The sequence below is a fragment of the Aphelocoma coerulescens genome, chromosome 25 (assembly GCF_041296385.1).
Source record: "Aphelocoma coerulescens isolate FSJ_1873_10779 chromosome 25, UR_Acoe_1.0, whole genome shotgun sequence".
In the NCBI taxonomy this organism is placed as follows: Eukaryota; Metazoa; Chordata; class Aves; order Passeriformes; family Corvidae; genus Aphelocoma; species Aphelocoma coerulescens.
Window position 1 is genome coordinate 1432232 of NC_091038.1, and position 25295 is coordinate 1457526.

General features: G+C 54.9%; 12 protein-coding genes across 13 annotated transcripts; 6 read left to right on the plus strand and 6 right to left on the minus strand.

Moving 5' to 3' along the window:
- Nucleotides 1-785: 785 nt before the first annotated feature.
- On the plus strand, nucleotides 786-1274 carry LOC138098438 (scale keratin-like). The gene has a single exon (XM_068995005.1). It carries the CDS (start codon nucleotides 786-788, stop codon nucleotides 1272-1274), a length of 489 nt encoding a protein of 162 aa, XP_068851106.1.
- Nucleotides 1275-3177: 1903 nt separating this feature from the next.
- On the minus strand, nucleotides 3178-3795 carry LOC138098434 (scale keratin-like). Of its 2 annotated transcripts, XM_068995001.1 has the most exons (2): nucleotides 3492-3795; nucleotides 3178-3398 (listed from the first exon to the last, which is right to left on the minus strand). In XM_068995001.1, the coding sequence occupies exons 1-2, from the start codon at nucleotides 3793-3795 to the stop codon at nucleotides 3178-3180; spliced, it is 525 nt and encodes a 174-aa protein (XP_068851102.1). The 2 variants fall into 2 exon arrangements, with proteins under 2 accessions (XP_068851102.1, XP_068851101.1); XM_068995000.1 differs by having other exon boundaries at nucleotides 3178-3795.
- A 4026-nt stretch (nucleotides 3796-7821) lies between these two features.
- LOC138098435 (scale keratin-like) lies at nucleotides 7822-8346 on the plus strand. The gene has a single exon (XM_068995002.1). It carries the CDS (start codon nucleotides 7822-7824, stop codon nucleotides 8344-8346), a length of 525 nt encoding a protein of 174 aa, XP_068851103.1.
- Nucleotides 8347-11499: 3153 nt separating this feature from the next.
- Nucleotides 11500-11865, minus strand: LOC138098441 (scale keratin-like). The gene has a single exon (XM_068995008.1). It carries the CDS (start codon nucleotides 11863-11865, stop codon nucleotides 11500-11502), a length of 366 nt encoding a protein of 121 aa, XP_068851109.1.
- A 1122-nt stretch (nucleotides 11866-12987) lies between these two features.
- Nucleotides 12988-13353, plus strand: LOC138098443 (scale keratin-like). Its single transcript, XM_068995010.1, has one exon. The coding sequence runs from the start codon at nucleotides 12988-12990 to the stop codon at nucleotides 13351-13353; it is 366 nt and encodes a 121-aa protein (XP_068851111.1).
- Nucleotides 13354-14666: 1313 nt separating this feature from the next.
- LOC138098440 (scale keratin-like) lies at nucleotides 14667-15032 on the minus strand. The gene has a single exon (XM_068995007.1). It carries the CDS (start codon nucleotides 15030-15032, stop codon nucleotides 14667-14669), a length of 366 nt encoding a protein of 121 aa, XP_068851108.1.
- A 1118-nt stretch (nucleotides 15033-16150) lies between these two features.
- LOC138098444 (scale keratin-like) lies at nucleotides 16151-16516 on the plus strand. Its single transcript, XM_068995011.1, has one exon. The coding sequence runs from the start codon at nucleotides 16151-16153 to the stop codon at nucleotides 16514-16516; it is 366 nt and encodes a 121-aa protein (XP_068851112.1).
- A 1295-nt stretch (nucleotides 16517-17811) lies between these two features.
- LOC138098445 (scale keratin-like) lies at nucleotides 17812-18177 on the minus strand. Its single transcript, XM_068995012.1, has one exon. It carries the CDS (start codon nucleotides 18175-18177, stop codon nucleotides 17812-17814), a length of 366 nt encoding a protein of 121 aa, XP_068851113.1.
- Nucleotides 18178-19301: 1124 nt separating this feature from the next.
- Nucleotides 19302-19667, plus strand: LOC138098442 (scale keratin-like). The gene has a single exon (XM_068995009.1). It carries the CDS (start codon nucleotides 19302-19304, stop codon nucleotides 19665-19667), a length of 366 nt encoding a protein of 121 aa, XP_068851110.1.
- A 1301-nt stretch (nucleotides 19668-20968) lies between these two features.
- On the minus strand, nucleotides 20969-21334 carry LOC138098446 (scale keratin-like). The gene has a single exon (XM_068995013.1). The coding sequence runs from the start codon at nucleotides 21332-21334 to the stop codon at nucleotides 20969-20971; it is 366 nt and encodes a 121-aa protein (XP_068851114.1).
- A 1124-nt stretch (nucleotides 21335-22458) lies between these two features.
- On the plus strand, nucleotides 22459-22824 carry LOC138098447 (scale keratin-like). The gene has a single exon (XM_068995014.1). The coding sequence runs from the start codon at nucleotides 22459-22461 to the stop codon at nucleotides 22822-22824; it is 366 nt and encodes a 121-aa protein (XP_068851115.1).
- Nucleotides 22825-24125: 1301 nt separating this feature from the next.
- LOC138098448 (scale keratin-like) lies at nucleotides 24126-24491 on the minus strand. The gene has a single exon (XM_068995015.1). The coding sequence runs from the start codon at nucleotides 24489-24491 to the stop codon at nucleotides 24126-24128; it is 366 nt and encodes a 121-aa protein (XP_068851116.1).
- Nucleotides 24492-25295: the final 804 nt, after the last annotated feature.

Sequence of the window (25295 nt, forward strand, 5' to 3'; positions counted from 1 at the left end):
GTAATCCTGCAAAAAAAGCAGGGAGTTGGACTTGATTCTTAGGAGCCGCTTCCAACTTGAAGAAGTCTGATTCTCTGATCCTCATTTTTGATACATTTAACCCATCCCAACATTTGCATAAAAGGTTCAAGGTTTGATGAGGTTGTCATCCCTGCAGCCATTCACACGTGATAAAGTCATTTGTGTCCTGCCACCTCAAATCTTCAGGCTCTCCTTCACCTTCTTGCTTTCAAGCTCCTCCTCAAAACTCTGTTAAGGATTTATCGAACATCGTTAGAGATTTGTTCTTTATTGTTTTGTCAAATGCCTTTCTGGGAAACCCAGGCTCTCACAATCCTATAATCTGTTGTTCCCTTGACTCTCAGCAAAATTGGGATGAGTGGGAAGATGAAGCTACTGTAATTAAGTTCTATATAAGCTCCATCTCACGTAAACCTGCTAAACCCAAATCTGTGTTTTCCTAATGACTCATCCAATGACCTTGGACAAAGTCACTTTGCTCTTGCTGCTTTCGCTTCCCAGTTTTCAATTTAATGTGGAGAAATAAGTTGGAGTTCTTTTCAGGGTGTTATGAGGGATAAGATTTTCAGAACATTTCCCACTTGCTCTCATGTGTGAGCGCCTTTTAGAGAATTTTGGAAAAGACACTTTTTGGAAAAGGAGAGCACTGAGATAACAAAGTGAGGAATACTCTGAATACTCTACTTGTTATTTTAATGTAAATTGCTGAATTTTAAAGTCATTGTCTTCTTTTTTAGCCTGTGTTGACCTCCAATCCCTGCAAAATGTCCTGCTACGACCTGTACCCCTCCTCTGCCTGCGGCGTCCTCCGGCCCCAGCCCATCGCTGACAGCGGGAACGAGCCGTGCGTGCGCCAGTGCCCCGACTCCACCACCGTCATCCAGCCTCCCGCTGTGGTGGTCACCTTCCCCGGCCCCATCCTCAGCTCCTTCCCGCAGGATTCCGTGGTGGGATCTGCTGGAGTGCCCGTCCTTGGAGCCTCTGGGTCCTCCCTGGGCTATGGGGGCCTGTGGGGCTATGGGGGCTATGGCTCTGGGAGTTATGGTGGTCTCTATGGATATGGGGGCTATGGATCCCTGGGCTATGGGGGTCTGTGGGGCTATGGGGGTTCCTCCCTGAGCTATGGGGGTCTGTGGGGCTGTGGGGGTTACCGGGGCCTGTATGGCTCTGGCAGAGCCTTTGGCTCTGGCTATTGCAGCCCCTACTCCTCCTGGTACGGCCGCTACGGCCGCGGCTACTGGGGGTCCTGCTAAACCCTGAGGCAATATCCCAGAGTAAGGAAACTCACAACTGAGAGATACAATCCTGGCCCCAAAGGAGATGTTGTGACCACGGCCACCCCACTCCGGTGGAGCTGGAAGGGCACAACTCCTCCTTGATTCATTCACCTTCTACTTGCCATCTTCTGGGCTTTTTTTTCCATCTCTGTGTGTGTGTAATGTGTGGGATAAAACAACAATTTATATTCTCTTGAAATGCAACTTCACTGTCCAACTGGAGAAGAACAACCATGGAAGGAGTTGCCTGTGATCTGATATTCTTCATATTCTGAAATGCTTTTCTGTGAACACTTTTTTCTCATTAAAGTGATTCTGTTCTGCAAAAACAAATGAAGTTTTAGTTTTAATTTCTCTGGCTGTGGGTTTGCAACACTTCTCTCCACACAGGGGGAAAATTCATATCCTTACAACAGGCTGAGGTTCAGACTTCAAAACCCCCAGGAATGGTCCAGCTGGGAGTGAAGTCAGTCACTGTTCCTTGATCCAGTATTTGGGACCAGGCATCCTCCCTCCCTACCTTTCCTGGGCTACAATAAAACCATTACAGAGCCATGGACTCACGGAATGGGTTGGCTTGAAAGGACCCTAAAGATCTTCTCATTCCACCCCTCACCATGGGCAGGAACACCTCCTACTAGACCAGGTTGCTCCAACCTACCCCTTGGACACCTCCAGGGATGGGGCATTCAGAAATTCCCTGGAAAATCTGAGCCAGGACCTCACCACCCTCACAGGGAAAGACTTCTTCCCAATATCCAACCTAAATTTTCTCTCTGTCAGTTTGAATCCATTCCCCCTTGTCCTGTCACTCCAGTTCCTGAGGAAAAGTCCCTCTCCAGCTTCCCTGTAGATCCTGGAAGGTGGAATCTCACCATAGCAGAGTAGAGGAGGGGGGATTTGCTCACAGGTTAAGACATTTTCTACTTTTTAATTTTTCCAGGTTCTCTCTGTTCCAGCTTTTCTTGCTGGTGTGGATGAACCCTTGAAAGAGCTGTTTTTCTGTCAAAAACCATCCAACACTTTACATTTCATGATTACACAGAAAGATTTCAGATTTCAAAGTTCCACTCTGTGGCCCAGAAAACTTTACTTAAAATTTTGACAGGAAATTGATTTAACTTCCTGCCGAGGTTATTCCTGAGGACAGAGCTTAAATATTTGGGTGAGAAAATATTTGAGTGAGAACCTGAAACTCTGAGAGATAAAAGTTTTACCTGGAAGAAATTCATACTGAAGTCTAATCTTCCCTGATTTTTTGGGCAGGACATTCATCTCCATAGTTTAGGGACAGGTTGGATGAAGCTCTGGGCAACCTGGGCCTGTGGGAGGTGTCCCCGCCCATAGCAGGGGGTGGAACAAGATGAGCTTAAAAGTCCTTCCCAACCCACACCATTCTGTGATTCCAGGATATTTTAGGCTGTTACTGACACCTGCACAGGTGAAGCTTCTCCAAAGGCAAATAATGGTGAAAACAGGAGAAAAGAACACCAGAACATATCAACTTTGATGCAACAAACTTTTAATGATAGCAAGCAAAGCAATGCATTTTCAGAGTCTCCAAGAAGTACAAAACTCTTCTCCAGCCAGAGGCACATTCACATGTGTTTGATTTGGGTTCTCTTCCAAGTCCCAGCTGTTGATGGGAACAAACAGGACCCATTTTGAGCCCTTTTGTTCCATATTTCCCCCAGGCAACACAGAAATGGGGCAGGAGAAGCTTTATGGCAGAAGCTAAAAGAGGAGAAATTCAAAAGGGGCTGAACAGCTACAAATCCGTGGTCTTGGGATAGAGCAGCAGTGGTTCCGAGCTCGTTGGCTGTGAAACCATCACATTTCATCTGTTGGTGAGACCTCACTTGGGATTTTTCCGTCGGGTTTAGCAGGAGCCGCAGCTGCCGCGGCCGTAGCGGCCATAGCGGGAGGACAACGGGCTCCAGGATCCAAAGGATCCAAAGGATCTCCCAGAGCCATACAGGCCCCGGTAACCCCCACAGGACCCCAGACCCCCATAGCCCAGGGAGGAGCCCCCATAGCCCCCCAGACCCCCATAGCCCAGGGATCCATAGCCCCCATATCCACAGAGACCACCATAACTCCCTGAGCCATAACCCCCATAGCCCAGGGATCCATAGCCCCCATAGCCCAGGGATCCATAGCCCCCATAGCCCAGGGATCCATAGCCCCCGTAACCCAGGGATCCATAGCCCCCATAGCCCAGGGATCCATAGCCCCCATAGCCCAGGGATCCATAGCCCCCATAGCCCAGGGAGGACCCAGAGGCTCCAAGGACGGGTGCTCCAGCAGATCCCACCACGGAATCCTGCGGGAAGGAGCTGAGGATGGGGCCGGGGAAGGTGACCACCACGGCGGGAGGCTGGATGACAGTGGTGGAGTCGGGGCACTGGCGCACGCACGGCTCGTTCCCGCTGTCAGCGATGGGCTGGGGCCGGATGAGGCCGGAGCCAGAGGTGGAGCACAGGTCGTAGCAGGACATTTTGCAGGGATTGGAGGTTAATCTGTAAAAGATGTTAATTTATGTTAATTTTAAAGGAATAGCAAACTTTAGGCTGTGCTGAAGCAGTCCAAGGGTGTCAGTAATAAATCTGGGAAGTAAATGCATTTCCTATTCCTATTTTTCCCATGACTGTGATCTCATGACTACTCTTGACTTCGGTCCAACACACTCTGTACACTTCAGTTCCATCTTTGAATTTCCAGATCAGATAATTTCTTCAGTATTACATTACTCTTAGTTGATGATTTCTACTTGGATTTGATCTTTCCTGTTACAAACTCAGCAAACCCTACCAAATACAGCCACATATACAGGTTATTCCTTATGTCCTAAAACACAGCCAAGGAATCCTTTGGAGTGCTAAAATAATACAAGTTTGGGGTTTAAAACCACTTGATGAACCCCTCTCTTACAAGACCTTGACATGAATGAGAAATTAAACGCCAAATATCCTTCAGAGCAGTGGCAGCCTGACTGCAACCGGAGGGCACTCGGTTCAAATCCAGATTTCTTGACAGGAAGTTCAATTTAGAGAAGTTTGAGAGAAAAGCGACTTACCTGGTTCACGAAGGCGGAACAGGCGAGAGAAGTGGATGGAAGGACCTGATGCAGACACCTTTTATAGAGCTCCCTGCTTGCCCAGAGGGCACCGGGCACCTGATGTATGAGTTCATAATTAGGTCCCAACCCCAAATTGCAGGACACATAATTCCTCAAAGTGCTGAAATTGTCTTTGCTTATTGCTGGTGCACTTCAAACCCACACATAGCGTGAGCTGCACATTCCACCCCAGACCTCTATTGTCTCTGGGCTTTATGTGGGGAATTATTTTTTATGATCCCGGTGCTCTCCTTAGCGTTAGGGGAGGAAATAAAGCTGACTTGATTTATTTATGAGTCCTTCGTAATTAGGATGATTGAAGGACACTCATTTTTGTGTCCGGGTACAGGTCCTTGAGTGTGATCAACAGGAGACCTGAAGCCAATGGAATTTCTTTTAGGAGCTTGAATGAGGACTGGGGAAAAATAACAAAGGGAAAAACATTGGTTCTGCAGGCTCAGCATTTCTCCCTCCACTTACACAAGGCAAGGCAAACACAGTCATCAGGAGCATCTTTGAATGGATTTTATATCATAAAATCCTATCTTGGAATGGTTTGGGTTGAAAAGACCCTTAAAGATCATCCAGTGACACCCCCTTCCATGAGCAGGGACGCCTTCTATAGTCCAGGTTGCTCCAAGCCTCATCCGTCCTGGCCTTGGACACTTCCAGGGACTGGGAATTCAGGAAATAACCTGTGCCAGGGCCTCACCACCCTCAGAGGGAACAATTCCTTCCCAATATCCCCTCTAAACCCCTTTTCTGTCAGTTTTAATCCATTCCCTCTTTTCCTGCCACTTAAGCCCTTGGGAAAAGTCTCTCCCCATGTTCCTTGTTAAATTAATTTCTCTTCTAGTTCTCTTTCAGCCCCTGGAAACAGAGAAATATTTCACCTGGCAGCCACAATTCCATGGAAATTGAGATTTTGAGTTGTTTCATCGAGCTTTGCTTTCCTTTCTCATGTTTCCCCTCCTATTTTTACATGTTAGAGAACAACATTCTGTGTTTTAAATAAAAAAGAAAAATAGATTTTATTCTTAAGGTCAAAGACAGAAAAGTCAATGTTATAAACCATGAGCTGATTATGGGAAAAACCCAAGTGGCCTCAATTTATCTCTTTTAATGTGATAATCTCTTATAATTGTGAGTTGTTTACACCCAGGTACAGGTTTTATATAACTCTGACACAGTAGGAACAAGTCAGTAATGGGTGTTCAGGAGGTATTTGAAAATCCCTTGGAATGTTCTTGTAAAACTTCGACATGGCTTTTTTTTCCCAGGCTAATGGCTCAGGAAATCCTCATATGTATCTCTAGATTTGGAAAAGCTCATAATTTATAAATAATTCATGGTGTGAAGATAACCACGTGGGTGATTATGATAACGATGATAATGATAGAGTAGGACAATCATGGTGTAAACAGAGAAAGAAACCTCAGCAAATCCAACATTTGCTTTTCCCAGCAGATTCCCACCTTGTAATTGCTCTGTGCTGAAAGACGCCATCAAGGATGGGATTAGCTGCAAGTTCCTCTCTAAAAACAAAGAATTTTTATTTCCACTACAGCTAAATTTGGGATTTCTCCTATACAGAATCATGGAATGATTTAAAGTTCAGAGGGACCTCAAAGACCATCTTGTTCCAACTCCTGCCATGGGCAGGGACACCTTCCACTATCCCAGGTTGATCCAAACTGGCCTTGAACACTTCCAGAGATGGAGCCATCTCAATAAAACATAAATTCAATTATTAATTCAATGTACACTCTGATTATTTTGAGCTTTCCATTCTAATCCTTAAAATCACAAATCTCTCCCCATTCAGAACTAAACTCAGGTTTGAGCTGTGGTTTGAGGGTCAGATAAAACCTAAGGCTTTTCTGGATATTTGTGTCCCCAAACCATTCCATGATTTTGTAATTTCTGTAAATGTCTGAGCATAATTTTCCTATAAGACAGGACAAGAATATTGATGTATAAACAGGTCAGTATGTGGTGCCACTCCAGAAAACTAATTCGTGAATCATGTTTTAGGATGAGAGATGCACTCATTTCACCCATCAACCTTTTAGATGAAAGGACCTCGTGTGACGTAACGCGATAATTGAAATCAAGAATAAACACAGAAAGAGCAATAATTTCATCACTTTGAGGTGCAATCAATACAAAAAATGTTCTGTGTCAACTAATGAGCTCCTCTGAGCCCTCAGGCAAGTCTGAACTGTATAAAAGGTGTCTCCACTTGGGGTTCTCCCAACATCTTCCCTTCACTCGTTCTTCTCAACGGCTTGGTAAGTGCGGAGCTGCTGTTCGCTACTTCTGGAACTGCTCTTTGCTACTTTTGGAATCTCTCTTTGATATACAATTACTCTGGGTTGGTCTCTTCCATTGGGAACTCGTAGGCAAAATTTTAGGTGAAGAGATAAACCTTACAAAGACCTTAGGGACGGCTGCTCTTTGCTTTCGAGGTTGGTGTTTGATTCCAAATCAAACTGAAAGTTTCTTGTCAGAAAATTCAGTTGGATGTTGGGTTGCCTTCACCAGTTCTATCCATGATGGGACTGGTTCAGTGTTTATTCCTATTTTCTGTTTGGTTAAATGGATGACCCGAAATTATTTGGAAAGTTTAAATCCTGCTGGTTCGCAGGCAAATGTTGAGCCTAGAGGCAAACCTGCCATTAGATCCAGTTTATTCTATTACAAATCACCCAAAATGCTTTTAGTTCAAGATAAATGGTCATGAACACCCCCAGAGATCAGGCACTGTCTTGGAGTAGGACACAGAGAAGAACTGAGAACTGTTTAAAACACCCTGTAAGACATTTATTTAAGATTAAAAGGGATCCTGGACAGAATTTAGGGAGCTGAAATGTGAAGCACTGGGTTCTTCTGAGTTAATGAGGGCAAGGGGTTTGGTGTGAGAATTTTTTCAGAGTTCAGAGCCCAAAATCAAAATGCTGGGTGTTAAGGATCTCAAAGCCCTGATTCAATGTTTGGAGATTTGGGACAATCATCTTTGTAATTCCCTTGTAATGGTCTCATCCAACAAGCTACAGAGTGAATCTGAAAAGACAATGAGTTATAATCCCTGTTTTGACAAGGATCAGCATAAAGGAGATCAGTGGGAATGAAGAGCCAGAGTCATGAAATCCGAAATAACAACACACTCAACTTTTGGAGCAGAGTCCCACTCCTTGTTGATCCGCTGACTCACCAAAGTACCCGAGCAAATCATTTGGCTGTTCTTATTCAATTTTCATCTTTAATAGACATGGGGAAATTCCGGTGCTTCAAAGCGCTCCTGAGTGGGGAAAGGCAGCCAACACCAGAGCCCATTTCTGTTGGTAAATAACGTCTTGTATTTGCTCAAACCAACTCTTGTAGATCAACCTCCACCCCTGCAAAATGTCCTGCTACGACCTGTGCTCCACCTCTGGCTCCGGCCTCATCCGGCCCCAGCCCATCGCTGACAGCGGGAACGAGCCGTGCGTGCGCCAGTGCCCCGACTCCACCACTGTCATCCAGCCTCCCGCCGTGGTGGTCACCTTCCCCGGCCCCATCCTCAGCTCCTTCCCGCAGGATTCCGTGGTGGGATCTGCTGGAGCGCCCGTCCTTGGAGCCTCTGGGTCCTCCCTGGGCTATGGGGGCTATGGATCCCTGGGCTATGGGGGCTATGGATCCCTGGGCTATGGGGGGGGCTATGGCTCAGGGAGTTATGGTGGTCTCTGTGGATATGGGGGTTACGGATCCCTGGGCTATGGGGGTCTGGGGGGCTATGGGGGCTCCTCCCTGGGCTATGGGGGTCTGGGGTCCTGTGGGGGTTACCGGGGCCTGTATGGCTCTGGGAGATCCTTTGGATCCTTTGGTTCCTGGGGCCCTTGGTCCTCCCGCTATGGCCGCTACAGCCGCGGCAGCTGCGGCTCCTGCTAAACCTGACGGAAAAATTCCTCAACTCAGTAAACAACACCCTTGGATCCTCACCTGAGCTCCTGAGGAAGGGGCACAGCGTCAGACTTCACACTGTGGAGTCAGAACCCCTCCAGAAATCCCTCTTCTTCCTTCCTCCTTCCTTTGCTTGATCTCCTCTTCCCCACTCCTGCCAGTGGCCAAATGTGGGGCTCCACCATCCACTGGCTTCTCCCTCAAACTGCTGCCTCCTGGGACAAGGCTGAGGGAGCATCTCTCGTGATGCAGGGAGGGACAACCTGCCTGTCTTTGCCTCACATGTTCTTGTCCAGTGGAGCCTTCCCTGCCTTTGCAATAAAAAAATCCAGCATCCAACACCTGCCTTTGTTTTTCCTGTTAAGCCCCAGAGTGGGGTTCAGGGCTCCCTCTCATCCCCATCAGAACCAGGCTGAGAGGCCTTTGGTCCGACCTGCGCCTGAGAATCCTCTCTGCCTTAGACTAATTCCAGTTGTCAGACTTCCAGTAGTTATTCCAATTATTTCCATCCAGTTTGGAACTGGAATAGGGAATAGTCACAGCCCCAAGGTTGCCAGAGCTCAAGGACAACGCTCTCAGGCACAGGGTGGGTTTTTTGGGGTGCCTGTGCAGGGCCAGGAGTTGGACTCAATCCCTGTGGGGCCCTTCCAACTCAGGATATTCCATGATTCTAACTTTAAGTGGTTAATTCAGTGCTGGAATTCCTTTTAATTTTACATCTTCCAGGAGATGTCTTAGAAATCACCCAACTGCCTTCAAAGACAAAGCTAAAAAATACTGCCTGAAGTTCTGCCAAAGCATCTTCTGAAAAGGAAGGATAGGAGCAAGGTGAACAAAGGGAAACAATTTTCGAGATAGGTATCTGATGAGCAAAGATGAGGCATTACCTTCTCTTTTTTCGTTAATCACTGCCATGATAAAGTTGCCTCAGGGAAGGTTTGGTTGAACCTGTCAGCAGGTGAGGTAAAAAGAACATGAACTGATGCATTAGAGAGGATTTACCTCTTCCTTCACTGGGACTCTTTCAAAGAAAATGTCTTGAGTGTCAAAGAACAGCAAATCTTATTTTTCACAGGTAATTTCAATATTCTTCCTCATATGGGACTGGATCTGTCAGAGGGCTGTAAGTAATAAATTGAAATGGAAATTAGTCCATGGTACCCATGAATGCTGCTTTTATTTTAAGAAAACAAGATTTTGTTTTTATGGGTAAACAAACACTTACTGAGAATATTTTGTCCAAAAATCACAGAATTGTTTAGGTTGGAAAAAACCTTTGAGATATTCAAGCTGTGCCTGATCCCCACCTGGTCACCCAGCCCAACATCCAGGAATTCCTTGGACATTTCCAGGGATGGGAACTCCAAACCTCCCTGAGCCCCTTCCAAGGCCTGACCACCCTTTCCAGGAGGAAATTCCTATGTCCAACCTGACGCTCCCCTGGTGCAGCTCAAAAAGCTCTTCCCTGGTTCTCCTCTCTGTCCCTGCTTCATCCTCCCTGTCCCCTCCTTCCTCTCATCCAGGGCAGTTCCCGGGACAACTTTACAGAACGCGGATGCTTTTCTCTCTGTTTCTCTTCTGTTCTTTGCTTCCACACGCAGCCTCCAAGAGGTGCTTGGGTGTCAATCACGAGCCCAGCGAACACTTGAGCTTCGACTGCCAAATTTCACCTGATCCTCTCAGCGAGGCTGTGCCAGGCAGGTACCAGCCTAATTAGGTGTTGTGTCAGACAAGTGCTCAGCCCAAGATAACACCCCTGGAGAGAGCCATTAACACCCAGGGAACAACGATTACACAGCTTTAATTTGGGCTGGATGCCTGCTCAGAGTGAGCTCATGTCTGATTGCAAAATCCTACACAGAGCTGACCTTTCTCTCAGTGTCTACACGGGAGTTATGGGGTGGAGGGAGTTTACTCCATTTGTTACTCAAGGATCCATCCTGAAAAACTTCTAATTATTCATTTGCGTTCCTGGCATTGGCACATCTTTTGGGAGCCCTGATAACAGAAAGCTGAGTGGCACTGAGCAGGACGGAATCAGAGTTTCAGACTGGAAAAACGAGGTGGTTGAACTGCTGGGAGCAGCAGTAATGGGGTGATCGTCATGGGACAGGGCAGAGTTGAGGACCTGCTGAATATGGGGAAAGGAGGTGGTGCAACGGCAAGGAAACTCTCCTGTCCCACCTGCCAGGAGCCACCCTCAGAATCCCAGGAACCAGGAAAACACCTCCAAGATCATCAAGTCCAACCTGGCACCAATGCCCACCTCATCAACCAGACCAGAGCACTGAAGGCCATGTCCAGTAGAACCATCTGAGCCAAGACCACTGGTTCCAGTGACCTCTGCTTGAATCCTCACATCCCTCACACTCACAGTTACCAAAGGATTCCGCACTGCCTCAACCCCAGATTTTCCAAGCAGTGTCAGACCTCTGGATCCTTAAAATAATTTAATCATGGTGCAAAAACAGAATATCGGCTCAGGATGATGCATATGAGGAGGGACAAACAAAGGGCATGTTGGGATTTTACAACCTCAGAGCCTGGGGACATCACCTGCTGTGACTGGGAGTGCCCAGTCACCTCACTGGGCTAGAGGTCCCTGTGACCTCTACATGCCCTTGAGTGAATACAGTGAAAATATAAAATACCAGAGTCACAGTAATGTAAGCACAACCTCTAAAACAAAGGGAAAGAGCACACCCAATTTCCCTTTCCCTGAAAACATGCCCTGACTTGTCAAACACTCACGGTGAACCCAGGAAAAATGAATGGAATTTATCCTAATTAAGCCAAAATGTGGAACAGGAAGGAATACAATGAAAGCAGAAATCACCTGACCTCTCAAAGCAGTAAAAAGAGTATGATATGGCAAGGTGAGATATGGAGAAATCAGACTCTACCCTCCCAGTGTGGCGGGAACAGAACTCCAGAAAAATACACAGAGAGACAGGACTTGAATGCACGAAAATTTTATTGTGAACAGAGGGGCAGGAGAGGGAGGGAGAGAGACGGCGGGCAGGCCCCAGCCAGGCCGGGTGTCAGGGGCTGCAGGAGGCCAGGGCGGCTTGTGCAGAGCTCAATTTCTCCATGCTGGGCCAAGGCCGCTGCGGGTGTTTGGGGTGCTGGGCTGTGGTGGGTCTAGCAGGGCCCGCAGGTGTCCCAGAGCTTCTTGCTGTAGCGGGGCAGGACGCAAGGGCTGCAGGCGGGAGCAGCGTAGGCTCTGCCAAAGGTGCAGAGGCCCCCCGAGGCCTGGGTGACACCGGCGCCGTAGAGGCCGCCCAGCCCCAGGGAGCCGCCAAAGGCCGGTGCTCCGGAGGAGCCCACCACGGCTTGCTGCGGGAAGGAGCTGAGGATGGGGCCGGGGAAGGTGACCACCACGGGGGGCGGCTGGATGAAGGCTGAGGAGTCGGGACACTGGCGGGCGCACAGCTCGTTGCAGCTCTCAGCGATGGGCTGGGGCACAGCCACGCTGGTTTTGGGTGGGCACAGGTCGTAGCAGGACATCTTGGCGTGGGATGCGAGGGTGCTCTGCAAGAGAGGCCAGCGATGGTGAGGGAGCAGCAGAGGCCAGCGGCCGAGCCGCAGAGGGGCCGGGGCTGGAGCAGGGCACTGCGAGCAGAAGCGCTCGCACACTTACCCTTGTCCCCGAGGAGGAGAAGGTGGCCAGGGCAGTGCTTGGCCAAGTCTGGCCCCAGCAGGGCTTTTATAGCAGCCCCAGCATTGCTCAGCTCCAGCCGGCCCAATCTGCTCAGGGGACACTCCCTGCTACTGCTGCTGCTGCTGCTGCTGCCAGCAGGGCTGTGCGGCCCCTGCCCCTCCCTGAGTCAGCATCCCCCAGGTGCCACCCCAGCACATCCCGCTGCCCAAGCCATCCTCTCCTTCCTGCCACGTGAGGGACTCGGTTGCAGGGATGTCACCCAGGAATGGGCTCCAGGGACACCTGGAAGTATTTGGGAAGTCTGGGGCAGGAGTGGAAGGACCGAGCACTGTGTGGGGATCTGTGCATCACTGGCCAGCGTGGGGGAGCCAGAATGCATCTACCTGTAGGCACTGCCCTGGGAGTTCTGCCAGGCTGGGCACAAAGACTCCTCGTGCCAGGCCTGAGATACATGGGGCAAGGAGCAGAGAAGTCCATCTGGCCCAGGCTGATTCCAGCCCTGCCCCACCCCTTTCAACCATTAACGTTGTTCCTGGAGCCCATTCCTGGGTGTCATCCCGGCTATCAAATGTCTGATGAGGCAGGAAGGAGAGGATGGCTTGGGCAGCGGGATGTGCTGGGGTGGCACCTGGGGGATGCTGACTCAGGGAGGGGCAGGGGCCGCACAGCCCTGCTGGCAGCAGCAGCAGCAGCAGCAGCAGCAGCAGCAGGGAGTGTCCCCTGAGCAGATTGGGCCGGCTGGAGCTGAGCAATGCTGGGGCTGCTATAAAAGCCCTGCGGGGGCCAGACTCGGCCAAGCACTGCCCTGGCCACCTTCTCCTCCTCGGGGACAAGGGTAAGTGTGCGAGCGCTTCTGCTCGCAGCTCCCTGCTCCAGCCCCGGCCCCTCTGTGGCTCGGCCGCTGGCCTCTGCTGCTCTCTCCCCATCGCTGGCCTCTCTTGCAGAGCACCCTCGCATCCCACGCCAAGATGTCCTGCTACGACCTGTGCCCACCCAAAACCAGCGTGGCTGTGCCCCAGCCCATCGCTGAGAGCTGCAACGAGCTGTGCGCCCGCCAGTGTCCCGACTCCTCAGCCTTCATCCAGCCACCCCCCGTGGTGGTCACCTTCCCCGGCCCCATCCTCAGCTCCTTCCCGCAGCAAGCCGTGGTGGGCTCCTCCGGAGCACCGGCCTTTGGCGGCTCCCTGGGGCTGGGCGGCCTCTACGGCGCCGGCGCCACCCAGGCCTCGGGGGGCCTCTGCACCTTTGGCAGAGCCTACGCTGCTCCCGCCTGCAGCCCTTGCGTCCTGCCCCGCTACAGCAAGAAGCTCTGGGACACCTGCGGGCCCTGCTAGACCCACCACAGCCCCGCACCCCAAACACCCACGCCCGCCTCGGCCCAGCATGGAGAAGTTGAGCTCTGCACAAGCCGCCCTGGCCTCCTGCAGCCCCTGACACCCGGCCTGGCTGGGGCCTGCCCGCCGTCTCTCTCCCACCCTCTCCTGCCCCTCTGTTCACAATAAAGTTTTCATGCATCCAACTCCTGTCTCTTTTGGCCTCCTTTTCCTAAATAATGAATACTCCTGGCATGGAGGAGTTCCAAGAGTGGGATGACAAATGCTGATCTTGTTATGCCCAGGGGGAATGGAAAATTCTAAGGGAATGGGAAAGTAAAATAGAAGAGGGAAGGGTATAGTGGAGGTTAAACCTGAGAAGAAAATGCTATCAACGGGGAAGTGGAAGAGTGCGAAAGCGAACATTGGGAAGGGTCACGGTAGGAGAAGGAGTGGGAGCATCAAGGACTCTTCCTGAAGAAAGACAGATCCCCTCCTTGCAGGCCATGAGACCACAGGCTTTTGCAGACCTGCACCCGTGCTCTCAAAGAGTGGAGTGGGCCCCATAGCTGGGAGCCATTTGGGGGCAAAGGACCAGGGCTCCAAACCGGGCTCCAGCTCCTCTGTGCCACCATGGCTCTGCTAAAGGGCCTGGGACTGGAATCAGAGGGACGCTTACCCCTCACCATGCCCTGTATATTGAATTTCCTTCTCATCAGTTCCTTCTCTTTGCATTTGCTTTTGTCTTAGTCTTTCATCTTTATCTTTCTCCCACTGCTTATTCCTCTTCATCTGTTTCCTCTTCTCCTTCTCCTTCTCCTTCTCCTTCTCCTTCTCCTTCTCCTTCTCCTTCTCCTTTCTCTTCTTCTCCCAATACTTTATCTTCTTCTTTTCTTTCTCCATCTCCTAACCGAACCCATTTGCATCATTCTCTCTCCTCCACTCCCATTTCCCCTTTCATTTCATTTTCTTCTCCACTTTAACCTCCACTCTCCACTTCCCTCTTCTATTTCGCTTTCCCCTTCCCTGTCCCCTTGCATTTCCAATTCCCCCTGGCAATGCCAGTAACACCATTTCCCCTCCCACTCTTGGAACTCCCCCAGCCATGGGGTCTTCCTAAATTGAGAAAAGAAGGCAAAAAGACAGAAGATGGATGCTGGAAAACTTTATTGTAAACAGAGGATCAGGAGAGGGTGGGAGAGAGATGGCGGGCAGGCCCCGGCCAGGCCGGGTGTCAGGGGCTGCAGGAGGCCAGGGCGGCTTGTGCAGAGCTCAACTTCTCCATGCTGGGCCGAGGCGGGCGTGGGTGTTTGGGGTGCGGGGCTGTGGTGGGTCTAGCAGGGCCCGCAGGTGTCCCAGAGCTTCCTGCTGTAGCGGGGCAGGACGCAAGGGCTGCAGGCGGGAGCAGCATAGGCTCTGCCAAAGGTGCAGAGGCCCCCCGAGGCCTGGGTGGCGCCGGCGCCGTAGAGGCCGCCCAGCCCCAGGGAGCCGCCAAAGGCCGGTGCTCCGGAGGAGCCCACCACGGCTTGCTGCGGGAAGGAGCTGAGGATGGGGCCGGGGAAGGTGACCACCACGGGGGGCGGCTGGATGAAGGCTGAGGAGTCGGGACACTGGCGGGCGCACAGCTCGTTGCAGCTCTCAGCGATGGGCTGGGGCACAGCCACGCTGGTTTTGGGTGGGCACAGGTCGTAGCAGGACATCTTGGCGTGGGATGCAAGGGTGCTCTGCAAGAGAGGCCAGCGATGGTGGCACAGCAGCAGAGGCCAGCGGCCGAGCCACAGAGGGGCCGGGGCTGGAGCAGGGAGCTGCGAGCAGAAGCGCTCGCACACTTACCCTTGTCCCCGAGGAGGAGAAGGTGGCCAGGGCAGTGCTTGGCCGAGTCTGGCCCCAGCAGGGCTTTTATAGCAGTCCCAGCATTGCTCAGCTCCAGCCGGCCCAATCTGCTCAGGGGACACTCCCTGCTGCTGCTGCTGCTGCTGCTGCTGCTGCCAGCAGGGCTGTGCGGCCCCTGCCCCTCCCTGAGTCAGCATCCCCCAGGTGCCACCCCAGCACATCCCGCTGCCCAAGCCATCCTCTCCTTCCTGCCACGTGAGGGACTCAGTTGCAGGGATGTCACCCAGGAATGGGCTAAGGGACACCTGGAAGTATTTGGGGGGTCTGGGGCAGGAGTGGAAGGACCGAGCACTGTGTGGGGATCTGTGCATCACTGGCCAGCGTGGGGGAGCCAGAATGCATCTACCTGTAGGCACTGCCCTGGGAGTTCTGCCAGGCTGGGCACAAAGACTCCTCGTGCCAGGCCTGAGATACATGGGGCAAGGAGCAGAGAAGTCCATCTGGCCCAGGCTGATTCCAGCCCTGCCCCACTCCTTTCGACCATTAACGTTGTTCCTGGAGCCCATTCCTGGGTGTCATCCCGGCTATCAAATGTCTGATGAGGCAGGAAGGAGAGGATGGCTTGGGCAGCGGGATGTGCTGGGGTGGCACCTGGGGGATGCTGACTCAGGGAGGGGCAGGGGCAGCACAGCCCTGCTGTCAGCAGCAGCAGCAGCAGCAGCAGCAGGGAGTGTCCCCTGAGCAGATTGGGCCGGCTGGAGCTGAGCAATGCTGGGGCTGCTATAAAAGCCCTGCGTGGGCCAGACTCGGCCAAGCACTGCCCTGGCCACCTTCTCCTCCGCGGGGACAAGGGTAAGTGTGCGAGCGCTTCTGCTCGCAGCGCCCTGCTCCAGCCCCGGCCCCTCTGTGGCTCGGCCGCTGGCCTCTGCTGCTCTGCCACCATCGCTGGCCTCTCTTGCAGAGCACCCTCGCATCCCACGCCAAGATGTCCTGCTACGACCTGTGCCCACCCAAAACCAGCGTGGCTGTGCCCCAGCCCATCGCTGAGAGCTGCAACGAGCTGTGCGCCCGCCAGTGTCCCGACTCCTCAGCCTTCATCCAGCCGCCCCCCGTGGTGGTCACCTTCCCCGGCCCCATCCTCAGCTCCTTCCCGCAGCAAGCCGTGGTGGGCTCCTCCGGAGCACCGGCCTTTGGCGGCTCCCTGGGGCTGGGCGGCCTCTATGGCGCCGGCGCCACCCAGGCCTCGGGGGGCCTCTGCACCTTTGGCAGAGCCTACGCTGCTCCCGCCTGCAACCCTTGCGTCCTGCCCCGCTACAGCAAGAAGCTCTGGGACACCTGCGGGCCCTGCTAGACCCACCACAGCCCAGCACCCCAAACACCCACGCCCGCCTCGGCCCAGCATGGAGAAGTTGAGCTCTGCACAAGCCGCCCTGGCCTCCTGCAGCCCCTGACACCCGGCCTGGCTGGGGCCTGCCCTCCACCCTCTCCTGCCCCTCTGTCCACAATAAAGTTTTCATGCATCCAACTTCTGTATCTTTTTGCCTCATTTTCCAAAATCATGAGGACCCCGGGCATGGAGGAGTTCCAAGGGTGGGAGGGGAAATGCTGATCCTGGGATGGTCCCGGGGAATGAAAAAGACAGGGGAGTGGAACGTAAAATAGCGAAGGAAAGGAATAGGGGAGGTAAAACCTGAGAGGAAAATGTTATCAAACGGGAAGTGGGCGAGTAAGAAATAGGACAGTGGGAAGGGGTCAGGATAGAAGAAGGAGAAGGAAGAGGAGGAGCACCAAGGACTCTTCCTGAAGAAAGACAGATCCCCTCCTTGCCGGTCATGAGTCCACAGGCTTTTGCAGACCTGCACCCGTGCTGTCAAAGAGTGGAGTGGGCCCCAGAGATGGGAGCAATTCAGGGGCAAAGGACCAGGGCTCCAAACTGGGCTCCAGCCCATCTGTACCACAGTGGCACTGCTAAAGGACCAGGGACTGAAATCAGAGGGACGCTTCCCCCTCATGAGGCCCTGTACATTAAATTTCCTTATCATCAGCTCCTTATCTTTCCATTTATCTTTGACTTAGTCTTCTTTGTATTCCTCCCTCTCCTCGCTCCTCATCATCTCTTTCCTCTTCTCTCCTTCTCCTTCTCCTTCGACTTCCAGTTCTCCTGCTCCATCTTCTTCCTCTTCTTCTCCTAATACTTCATCCTCTACTTCTACTTCTCTTTCTCCATCTCCTAACCAAACCCATTCGCATCATTCTCTCTCCTCCACTCCCATTTCCCCTTTCCTTTCATTTTCTTCTCCACTTTAACCTCCACTCTCCACTTCCCTCTTCTATTTCGCTTTCCCCTTCTCTGTCCCCTGGCATTTCCAATTACCCCTGGCAATCCCAGTAACACCATTTCCCCTCCCACTCTTGGAACTCCCCTAGCACTGGAGTCTTCCTAAATTGAGAAAGGAGGCAAAAAGACAGAAGTTGGATGCAGGAAAACTTTATTGTGGACAGAGGGGCAGGAGAGGGTGGAGGGCAGGCCCCAGCCAGGCTGGGTGTCAGGGGCTGCAGGAGGCCAGGGCGGCTTGTGCAGAGCACAACTTCTCCATGCTGGGCCGAGGCGGGTGTGGGTGTTTGGGGTGCGGGGCTGTGGTGGGTCTAGCAGGGCCCGCAGGTGTCCCAGAGCTTCTTGCTGTAGCGGGGCAGGACGCAAGGGCTGCAGGCGGGAGCAGCGTAGGCTCTGCCAAAGGTGCAGAGGCCCCCCGAGGCCTGGGTGGCGCCGGCGCCGTAGAGGCCGCCCAGCCCCAGGGAGCCGCCAAAGGCCGGTGCTCCGGAGGAGCCCACCACGGCTTGCTGCGGGAAGGAGCTGAGGATGGGGCCGGGGAAGGTGACCACCACGGGGGGTGGCTGGATGAAGGCTGAGGAGTCGGGACACTGGCGGGCGCACAGCTCGTTGCAGCTCTCAGCGATGGGCTGGGGCACAGCCACGCTGGTTTTGGGTGGGCACAGGTCGTAGCAGGACATCTTGGCGTGGGATGCGAGGGTGCTCTGCAAGAGAGGCCAGCGATGGTGGCACAGCAGCAGAGGCCAGCGGCCGAGCCACAGAGGGGCCGGGGCTGGAGCAGGGAGCTGCGAGCAGAAGTGCTCGCACACTTACCCTTGTCCCCGCGGAGGAGAAGGTGGCCAGGGCAGTGCTTGGCCGAGTCTGGCCCCAGCAGGGCTTTTATAGCAGCCCCAGCATTGCTCAGCTCCAGCTGGCCCAATCTGCTCAAGGGACACTCCCTGCTGCTGCTGCTGCTGCTGCTGCTGCTGCTGACAGCAGGGCTGTGCTGCCCCTGCCCCTCCCTGAGTCAGCATCCCCCAGGTGCCACCCCAGCACATCCCGCTGCCCAAGCCATCCTCTCCTTCCTGCCACGTGAGGGACTCAGTTGCAGGGATGTCACCCAGGAATGGGCTAAGGGACACCTGGAAGTATTTGGGGGGTCTGGGGCAGGAGTGGAAGGACCGAGCACTGTGTGGGGATCTGTGCATCACTGGCCAGCGTGGGGGAGCCAGAATGCATCTACCTGTAGGCACTGCCCTGGGAGTTCTGCCAGGCTGGGCACAAAGACTCCTCGTGCCAGGCCTGAGATACATGGGGCAAGGAGCAGAGAAGTCCATCTGGCCCAGGCTGATTCCAGCCCTGCCCCACCCCTTTCGACCATTAACGTTGTTCCTGGAGCCCATTCCTGGGTGTCATCCCGGCTATCAAATGTCTGATGAGGCAGGAAGGAGAGGATGGCTTGGGCAGCGGGATGTGCTGGGGTGGCACCTGGGGGATGCTGACTCAGGGAGGGGCAGGGGCAGCACAGCCCTGCTGTCAGCAGCAGCAGCAGCAGCAGCAGCAGCAGGGAGTGTCCCCTGAGCAGATTGGGCCGGCTGGAGCTGAGCAATGCTGGGGCTGCTATAAAAGCCCTGCGGGGGCCAGACTCGGCCAAGCACTGCCCTGGCCACCTTCTCCTCCTCGGGGACAAGGGTAAGTGTGCGAGCGCTTCTGCTCGCAGCTCCCTGCTCCAGCCCCGGCCCCTCTGTGGCTCGGCCGCTGGCCTCTGCTGCTCTCTCACCATCGCTGGCCTCTCTTGCAGAGCACCCTCGCATCCCACGCCAAGATGTCCTGCTACGACCTGTGCCCACCCAAAACCAGCGTGGCTGTGCCCCAGCCCATCGCTGAGAGCTGCAACGAGCTGTGCGCCCGCCAGTGTCCCGACTCCTCAGCCTTCATCCAGCCGCCCCCCGTGGTGGTCACCTTCCCCGGCCCCATCCTCAGCTCCTTCCCGCAGCAAGCCGTGGTGGGCTCCTCCGGAGCACCGGCCTTTGGCGGCTCCCTGGGGCTGGGCGGCCTCTACGGCGCCGGCGCCACCCAGGCCTCGGGGGGCCTCTGCACCTTTGGCAGAGCCTACGCTGCTCCCGCCTGCAGCCCTTGCGTCCTGCCCCGCTACAGCAAGAAGCTCTGGGACACCTGCGGGCCCTGCTAGACCCACCACAGCCCAGCACCCCAAACACCCACGCCCGCCTCGGCCCAGCATGGAGAAATTGAGCTCTGCACAAGCCGCCCTGGCCTCCTGCAGCCCCTGACACCCGGCCTGGCTGGGGCCTGCCCTCCACCCTCTCCTGCCCCTCTGTCCACAATAAAGTTTTCATGCATCCAACTTCTGTATCTTTTTGCCTCATTTTCCAAAATCATGATGACCCCGGGCATGGAGGAGTTCCAAGGGTGGGAGGGGAAATGCTGATCCTGGGATGGTCCCGGGGAATGAAAAAGACAGGGGAGTGGAACGTAAAATAGCGAAGGAAAGGAATAGGGGAGGTAAAACCTGAGAGGAAAATGTTATCAAACGGGAAGTGGGCGAGTAAGAAATAGGACAGTGGGAAGGGGTCAGGATAGAAGAAGGAGAAGGAAGAGGAGGAGCACCAAGGACTCTTCCTGAAGAAAGACAGATCCCCTCCTTGCCGGTCATGAGTCCACAGGCTTTTGCAGACCTGCACCCGTGCTGTCAAAGAGTGGAGTGGGCCCCAGAGATGGGAGCAATTCAGGGGCAAAGGACCAGGGCTCCAAACTGGGCTCCAGCCCATCTGTACCACAGTGGCTCTGCTAAAGGACCAGGGACTGAAATCAGAGGGACGCTTCCCCCTCATGAGGCCCTGTACATTAAATTTCCTTATCATCAGCTCCTTCTCTTTCCATTTATCTTTGACTTAGTCTTCTTTGTATTCCTCCCTCTCCTCGCTCCTCATCATCTCTTTCCTCTTCTCTCCTTCTCCTTCTCCTTCTCCTTCGACTTCCAGTTCTCCTGCTCCATCTTCTTCCTCTTCTTCTCCTAATACTTCATCCTCTACTTCTACTTCTCTTTCTCCATCTCCTAACCAAACCCATTCGCATCATTCTCTCTCCTCCACTCCCATTTCCCCTTTCCTTTCATTTTCTTCTCCACTTTAACCTCCACTCTCCACTTCCCTCTTCTATTTCGCTTTCCCCTTCTCTGTCCCCTGGCATTTCCAATTACCCCTGGCAATCCCAGTAACACCATTTCCCCTCCCACTCTTGGAACTCCCCTAGCCCTGGAGTCTTCCTAAATTGAGAAAGGAGGCAAAAAGACAGAAGTTGGATGCAGGAAAACTTTATTGTGGACAGAGGGGCAGGAGAGGATGGAGGGCAGGCCCCAGCCAGGCTGGGTGTCAGGGGCTGCAGGAGGCCAGGGCGGCTTGTGCAGAGCACAACTTCTCCATGCTGGGCCGAGGCGGGCGTGGGTGTTTGGGGTGCGGGGCTGTGGTGGGTCTAGCAGGGCCCGCAGGTGTCCCAGAGCTTCTTGCTGTAGCGGGGCAGGACGCAAGGGCTGCAGGCGGGAGCAGCGTAGGCTCTGCCAAAGGTGCAGAGGCCCCCCGAGGCCTGGGTGGCGCCGGCGCCGTAGAGGCCGCCCAGCCCCAGGGAGCCGCCAAAGGCCGGTGCTCCGGAGGAGCCCACCACGGCTTGCTGCGGGAAGGAGCTGAGGATGGGGCCGGGGAAGGTGACCACCACGGGGGGTGGCTGGATGAAGGCTGAGGAGTCGGGACACTGGCGGGCGCACAGCTCGTTGCAGCTCTCAGCGATGGGCTGGGGCACAGCCACGCTGGTTTTGGGTGGGCACAGGTCGTAGCAGGACATCTTGGCGTGGGATGCGAGGGTGCTCTGCAAGAGAGGCCAGCGATGGTGAGAGAGCAGCAGAGGCCAGCGGCCGAGCCACAGAGGGGCCGGGGCTGGAGCAGGGAGCTGCGAGCAGAAGTGCTCGCACACTTACCCTTGTCCCCGCGGAGGAGAAGGTGGCCAGGGCAGTGCTTGGCCGAGTCTGGCCCCAGCAGGGCTTTTATAGCAGCCCCAGCATTGCTCAGCTCCAGCTGGCCCAATCTGCTCAAGGGACACTCCCTGCTGCTGCTGCTGCTGCTGCTGCTGCTGCTGACAGCAGGGCTGTGCTGCCCCTGCCCCTCCCTGAGTCAGCATCCCCCAGGTGCCACCCCAGCACATCCCGCTGCCCAAGCCATCCTCTCCTTCCTGCCACGTGAGGGACTCAGTTGCAGGGATGTCACCCAGGAATGGGCTAAGGGACACCTGGAAGTATTTGGGGGGTCTGGGGCAGGAGTGGAAGGACCGAGCACTGTGTGGGGATCTGTGCATCACTGGCCAGCGTGGGGGAGCCAGAATGCATCTACCTGTAGGCACTGCCCTGGGAGTTCTGCCAGGCTGGGCACAAAGACTCCTCGTGCCAGGCCTGAGATACATGGGGCAAGGAGCAGAGAAGTCCATCTGGCCCAGGCTGATTCCAGCCCTGCCCCACCCCTTTTGACCATTAACGTTGTTCCTGGAGCCCATTCCTGGGTGTCATCCCGGCTATCAAATGTCTGATGAGGCAGGAAGGAGAGGATGGCTTGGGCAGCGGGATGTGCTGGGGTGGCACCTGGGGGATGCTGACTCAGGGAGGGGCAGGGGCAGCACAGCCCTGCTGTCAGCAGCAGCAGCAGCAGCAGCAGCAGCAGGGAGTGTCCCCTGAGCAGATTGGGCCGGCTGGAGCTGAGCAATGCTGGGGCTGCTATAAAAGCCCTGCGGGGGCCAGACTCGGCCAAGCACTGCCCTGGCCACCTTCTCCTCCTCGGGGACAAGGGTAAGTGTGCGAGCGCTTCTGCTCGCAGCTCCCTGCTCCAGCCCCGGCCCCTCTGTGGCTCGGCCGCTGGCCTCTGCTGCTCTCTCACCATCGCTGGCCTCTCTTGCAGAGCACCCTCGCATCCCACGCCAAGATGTCCTGCTACGACCTGTGCCCACCCAAAACCAGCGTGGCTGTGCCCCAGCCCATCGCTGAGAGCTGCAACGAGCTGTGCGCCCGCCAGTGTCCCGACTCCTCAGCCTTCATCCAGCCGCCCCCCGTGGTGGTCACCTTCCCCGGCCCCATCCTCAGCTCCTTCCCGCAGCAAGCCGTGGTGGGCTCCTCCGGAGCACCGGCCTTTGGCGGCTCCCTGGGGCTGGGCGGCCTCTATGGCGCCGGTGTCACCCAGGCCTCGGGGGGCCTCTGCACCTTTGGCAGAGCCTACGCTGCTCCCGCCTGCAGCCCTTGCGTCCTGCCCCGCTACAGCAAGAAGCTCTGGGACACCTGCGGGCCCTGCTAGACCCACCACAGCCCAGCACCCCAAACACCCACGCCCGCCTCGGCCCAGCATGGAGAAGTTGAGCTCTGCACAAGCCGCCCTGGCCTCCTGCAGCCCCTGACACCCGGCCTGGCTGGGGCCTGCCCTCCACCCTCTCCTGCCCCTCTGTTCACAATAAAGTTTTCATGCATCCAACTTCTGTATCTTTTTGCCTCATTTTCCAAAATCATGAGGACCCCGGGCATGGAGGAGTTCCAAGGGTGGGAGGGGAAATGCTGATCCTGGGATGGTCCCGGGGAATGAAAAAGACAGGGGAGTGGAACGTAAAATAGCGAAGGAAAGGAATAGGGGAGGTAAAACCTGAGAGGAAAATGTTATCAATCGGGAAGTGGGCGAGTAAGAAATAGGACAGTGGGAAGGGGTCAGGATAGAAGAAGGAGAAGGAAGAGGAGGAGCACCAAGGACTCTTCCTGAAGAAAGACAGATCCCCTCCTTGCCGGTCATGAGTCCACAGGCTTTTGCAGACCTGCACCCGTGCTGTCAAAGAGTGGAGTGGGCCCCAGAGATGGGAGCAATTCAGGGGCAAAGGACCAGGGCTCCAAACTGGGCTCCAGCCCATCTGTACCACAGTGGCTCTGCTAAAGGGCCTGGGACTGAAATCAGAGGGACGCTTCCCCCTCATGAGGCCCTGTACATTAAATTTCCTTATCATCAGCTCCTTCTCTTTCCATTTATCTTTGACTTAGTCTTCTTTGTATTCCTCCCTCTCCTCGCTCCTCATCATCTCTTTCCTCTTCTCTCCTTCTCCTTCTCCTTCTCCTTCGACTTCCAGTTCTCCTGCTCCATCTTCTTCCTCTTCTTCTCCTAATACTTCATCCTCTACTTCTACTTCTCTTTCTCCATCTCCTAACCAAACCCATTCGCATCATTCTCTCTCCTCCACTCCCATTTCCCCTTTCCTTTCATTTTCTTCTCCACTTTAACCTCCACTCTCCACTTCCCTCTTCTATTTCGCTTTCCCCTTCTCTGTCCCCTGGCATTTCCAATTACCCCTGGCAATCCCAGTAACACCATTTCCCCTCCCACTCTTGGAACTCCCCTAGCCCTGGAGTCTTCCTAAATTGAGAAAGGAGGCAAAAAGACAGAAGTTGGATGCAGGAAAACTTTATTGTGGACAGAGGGGCAGGAGAGGGTGGAGGGCAGGCCCCAGCCAGGCTGGGTGTCAGGGGCTGCAGGAGGCCAGGGCGGCTTGTGCAGAGCACAACTTCTCCATGCTGGGCCGAGGCGGGCGTGGGTGTTTGGGGTGCTGGGCTGTGGTGGGTCTAGCAGGGCCCGCAGGTGTCCCAGAGCTTCTTGCTGTAGCGGGGCAGGACGCAAGGGTTGCAGGCGGGAGCAGCGTAGGCTCTGCCAAAGGTGCAGAGGCCCCCCGAGGCCTGGGTGGCGCCGGCGCCGTAGAGGCCGCCCAGCCCCAGGGAGCCGCCAAAGGCCGGTGCTCCGGAGGAGCCCACCACGGCTTGCTGCGGGAAGGAGCTGAGGATGGGGCCGGGGAAGGTGACCACCACGGGGGGTGGCTGGATGAAGGCTGAGGAGTCGGGACACTGGCGGGCGCACAGCTCGTTGCAGCTCTCAGCGATGGGCTGGGGCACAGCCACGCTGGTTTTGGGTGGGCACAGGTCGTAGCAGGACATCTTGGCGTGGGATGCGAGGGTGCTCTGCAAGAGAGGCCAGCGATGGTGGCAGAGCAGCAGAGGCCAGCGGCCGAGCCACAGAGGGGCCGGGGCTGGAGCAGGGAGCTGCGAGCAGAAGCGCTCGCACACTTACCCTTGTCCCCGAGGAGGAGAAGGTGGCCAGGGCAGTGCTTGGCTGAGTCTGGCCCCAGCAGGGCTTTTATAGCAGCCCCAGCATTGCTCAGCTCCAGCCGGCCCAATCTGCTCAGGGGACACTCCCTGCTGCTGCTGCTGCTGCTGCTGCTGCTGCCAGCAGGGCTGTGCGGCCCCTGCCCCTCCCTGAGTCAGCATCCCCCAGGTGCCACCCCAGCACATCCCGCTGCCCAAGCCATCCTCTCCTTCCTGCCACGTGAGGGACTCAGTTGCAGGGATGTCACCCAGGAATGGGCTAAGGGACACCTGGAAGTATTTGGGGGGTCTGGGGCAGGAGTGGAAGGACCGAGCACTGTGTGGGGATCTGTGCATCACTGGCCAGCGTGGGGGAGCCAGAATGCATCTACCTGTAGGCACTGCCCTGGGAGTTCTGCCAGGCTGGGCACAAAGACTCCTCGTGCCAGGCCTGAGATACATGGGGCAAGGAGCAGAGAAGTCCATCTGGCCCAGGCTGATTCCAGCCCTGCCCCACCCCTTTCGACCATTAACGTTGTTCCTGGAGCCCATTCCTGGGTGTCATCCCGGCTATCAAATGTCTGATGAGGCAGGAAGGAGAGGATGGCTTGGGCAGCGGGATGTGCTGGGGTGGCACCTGGGGGATGCTGACTCAGG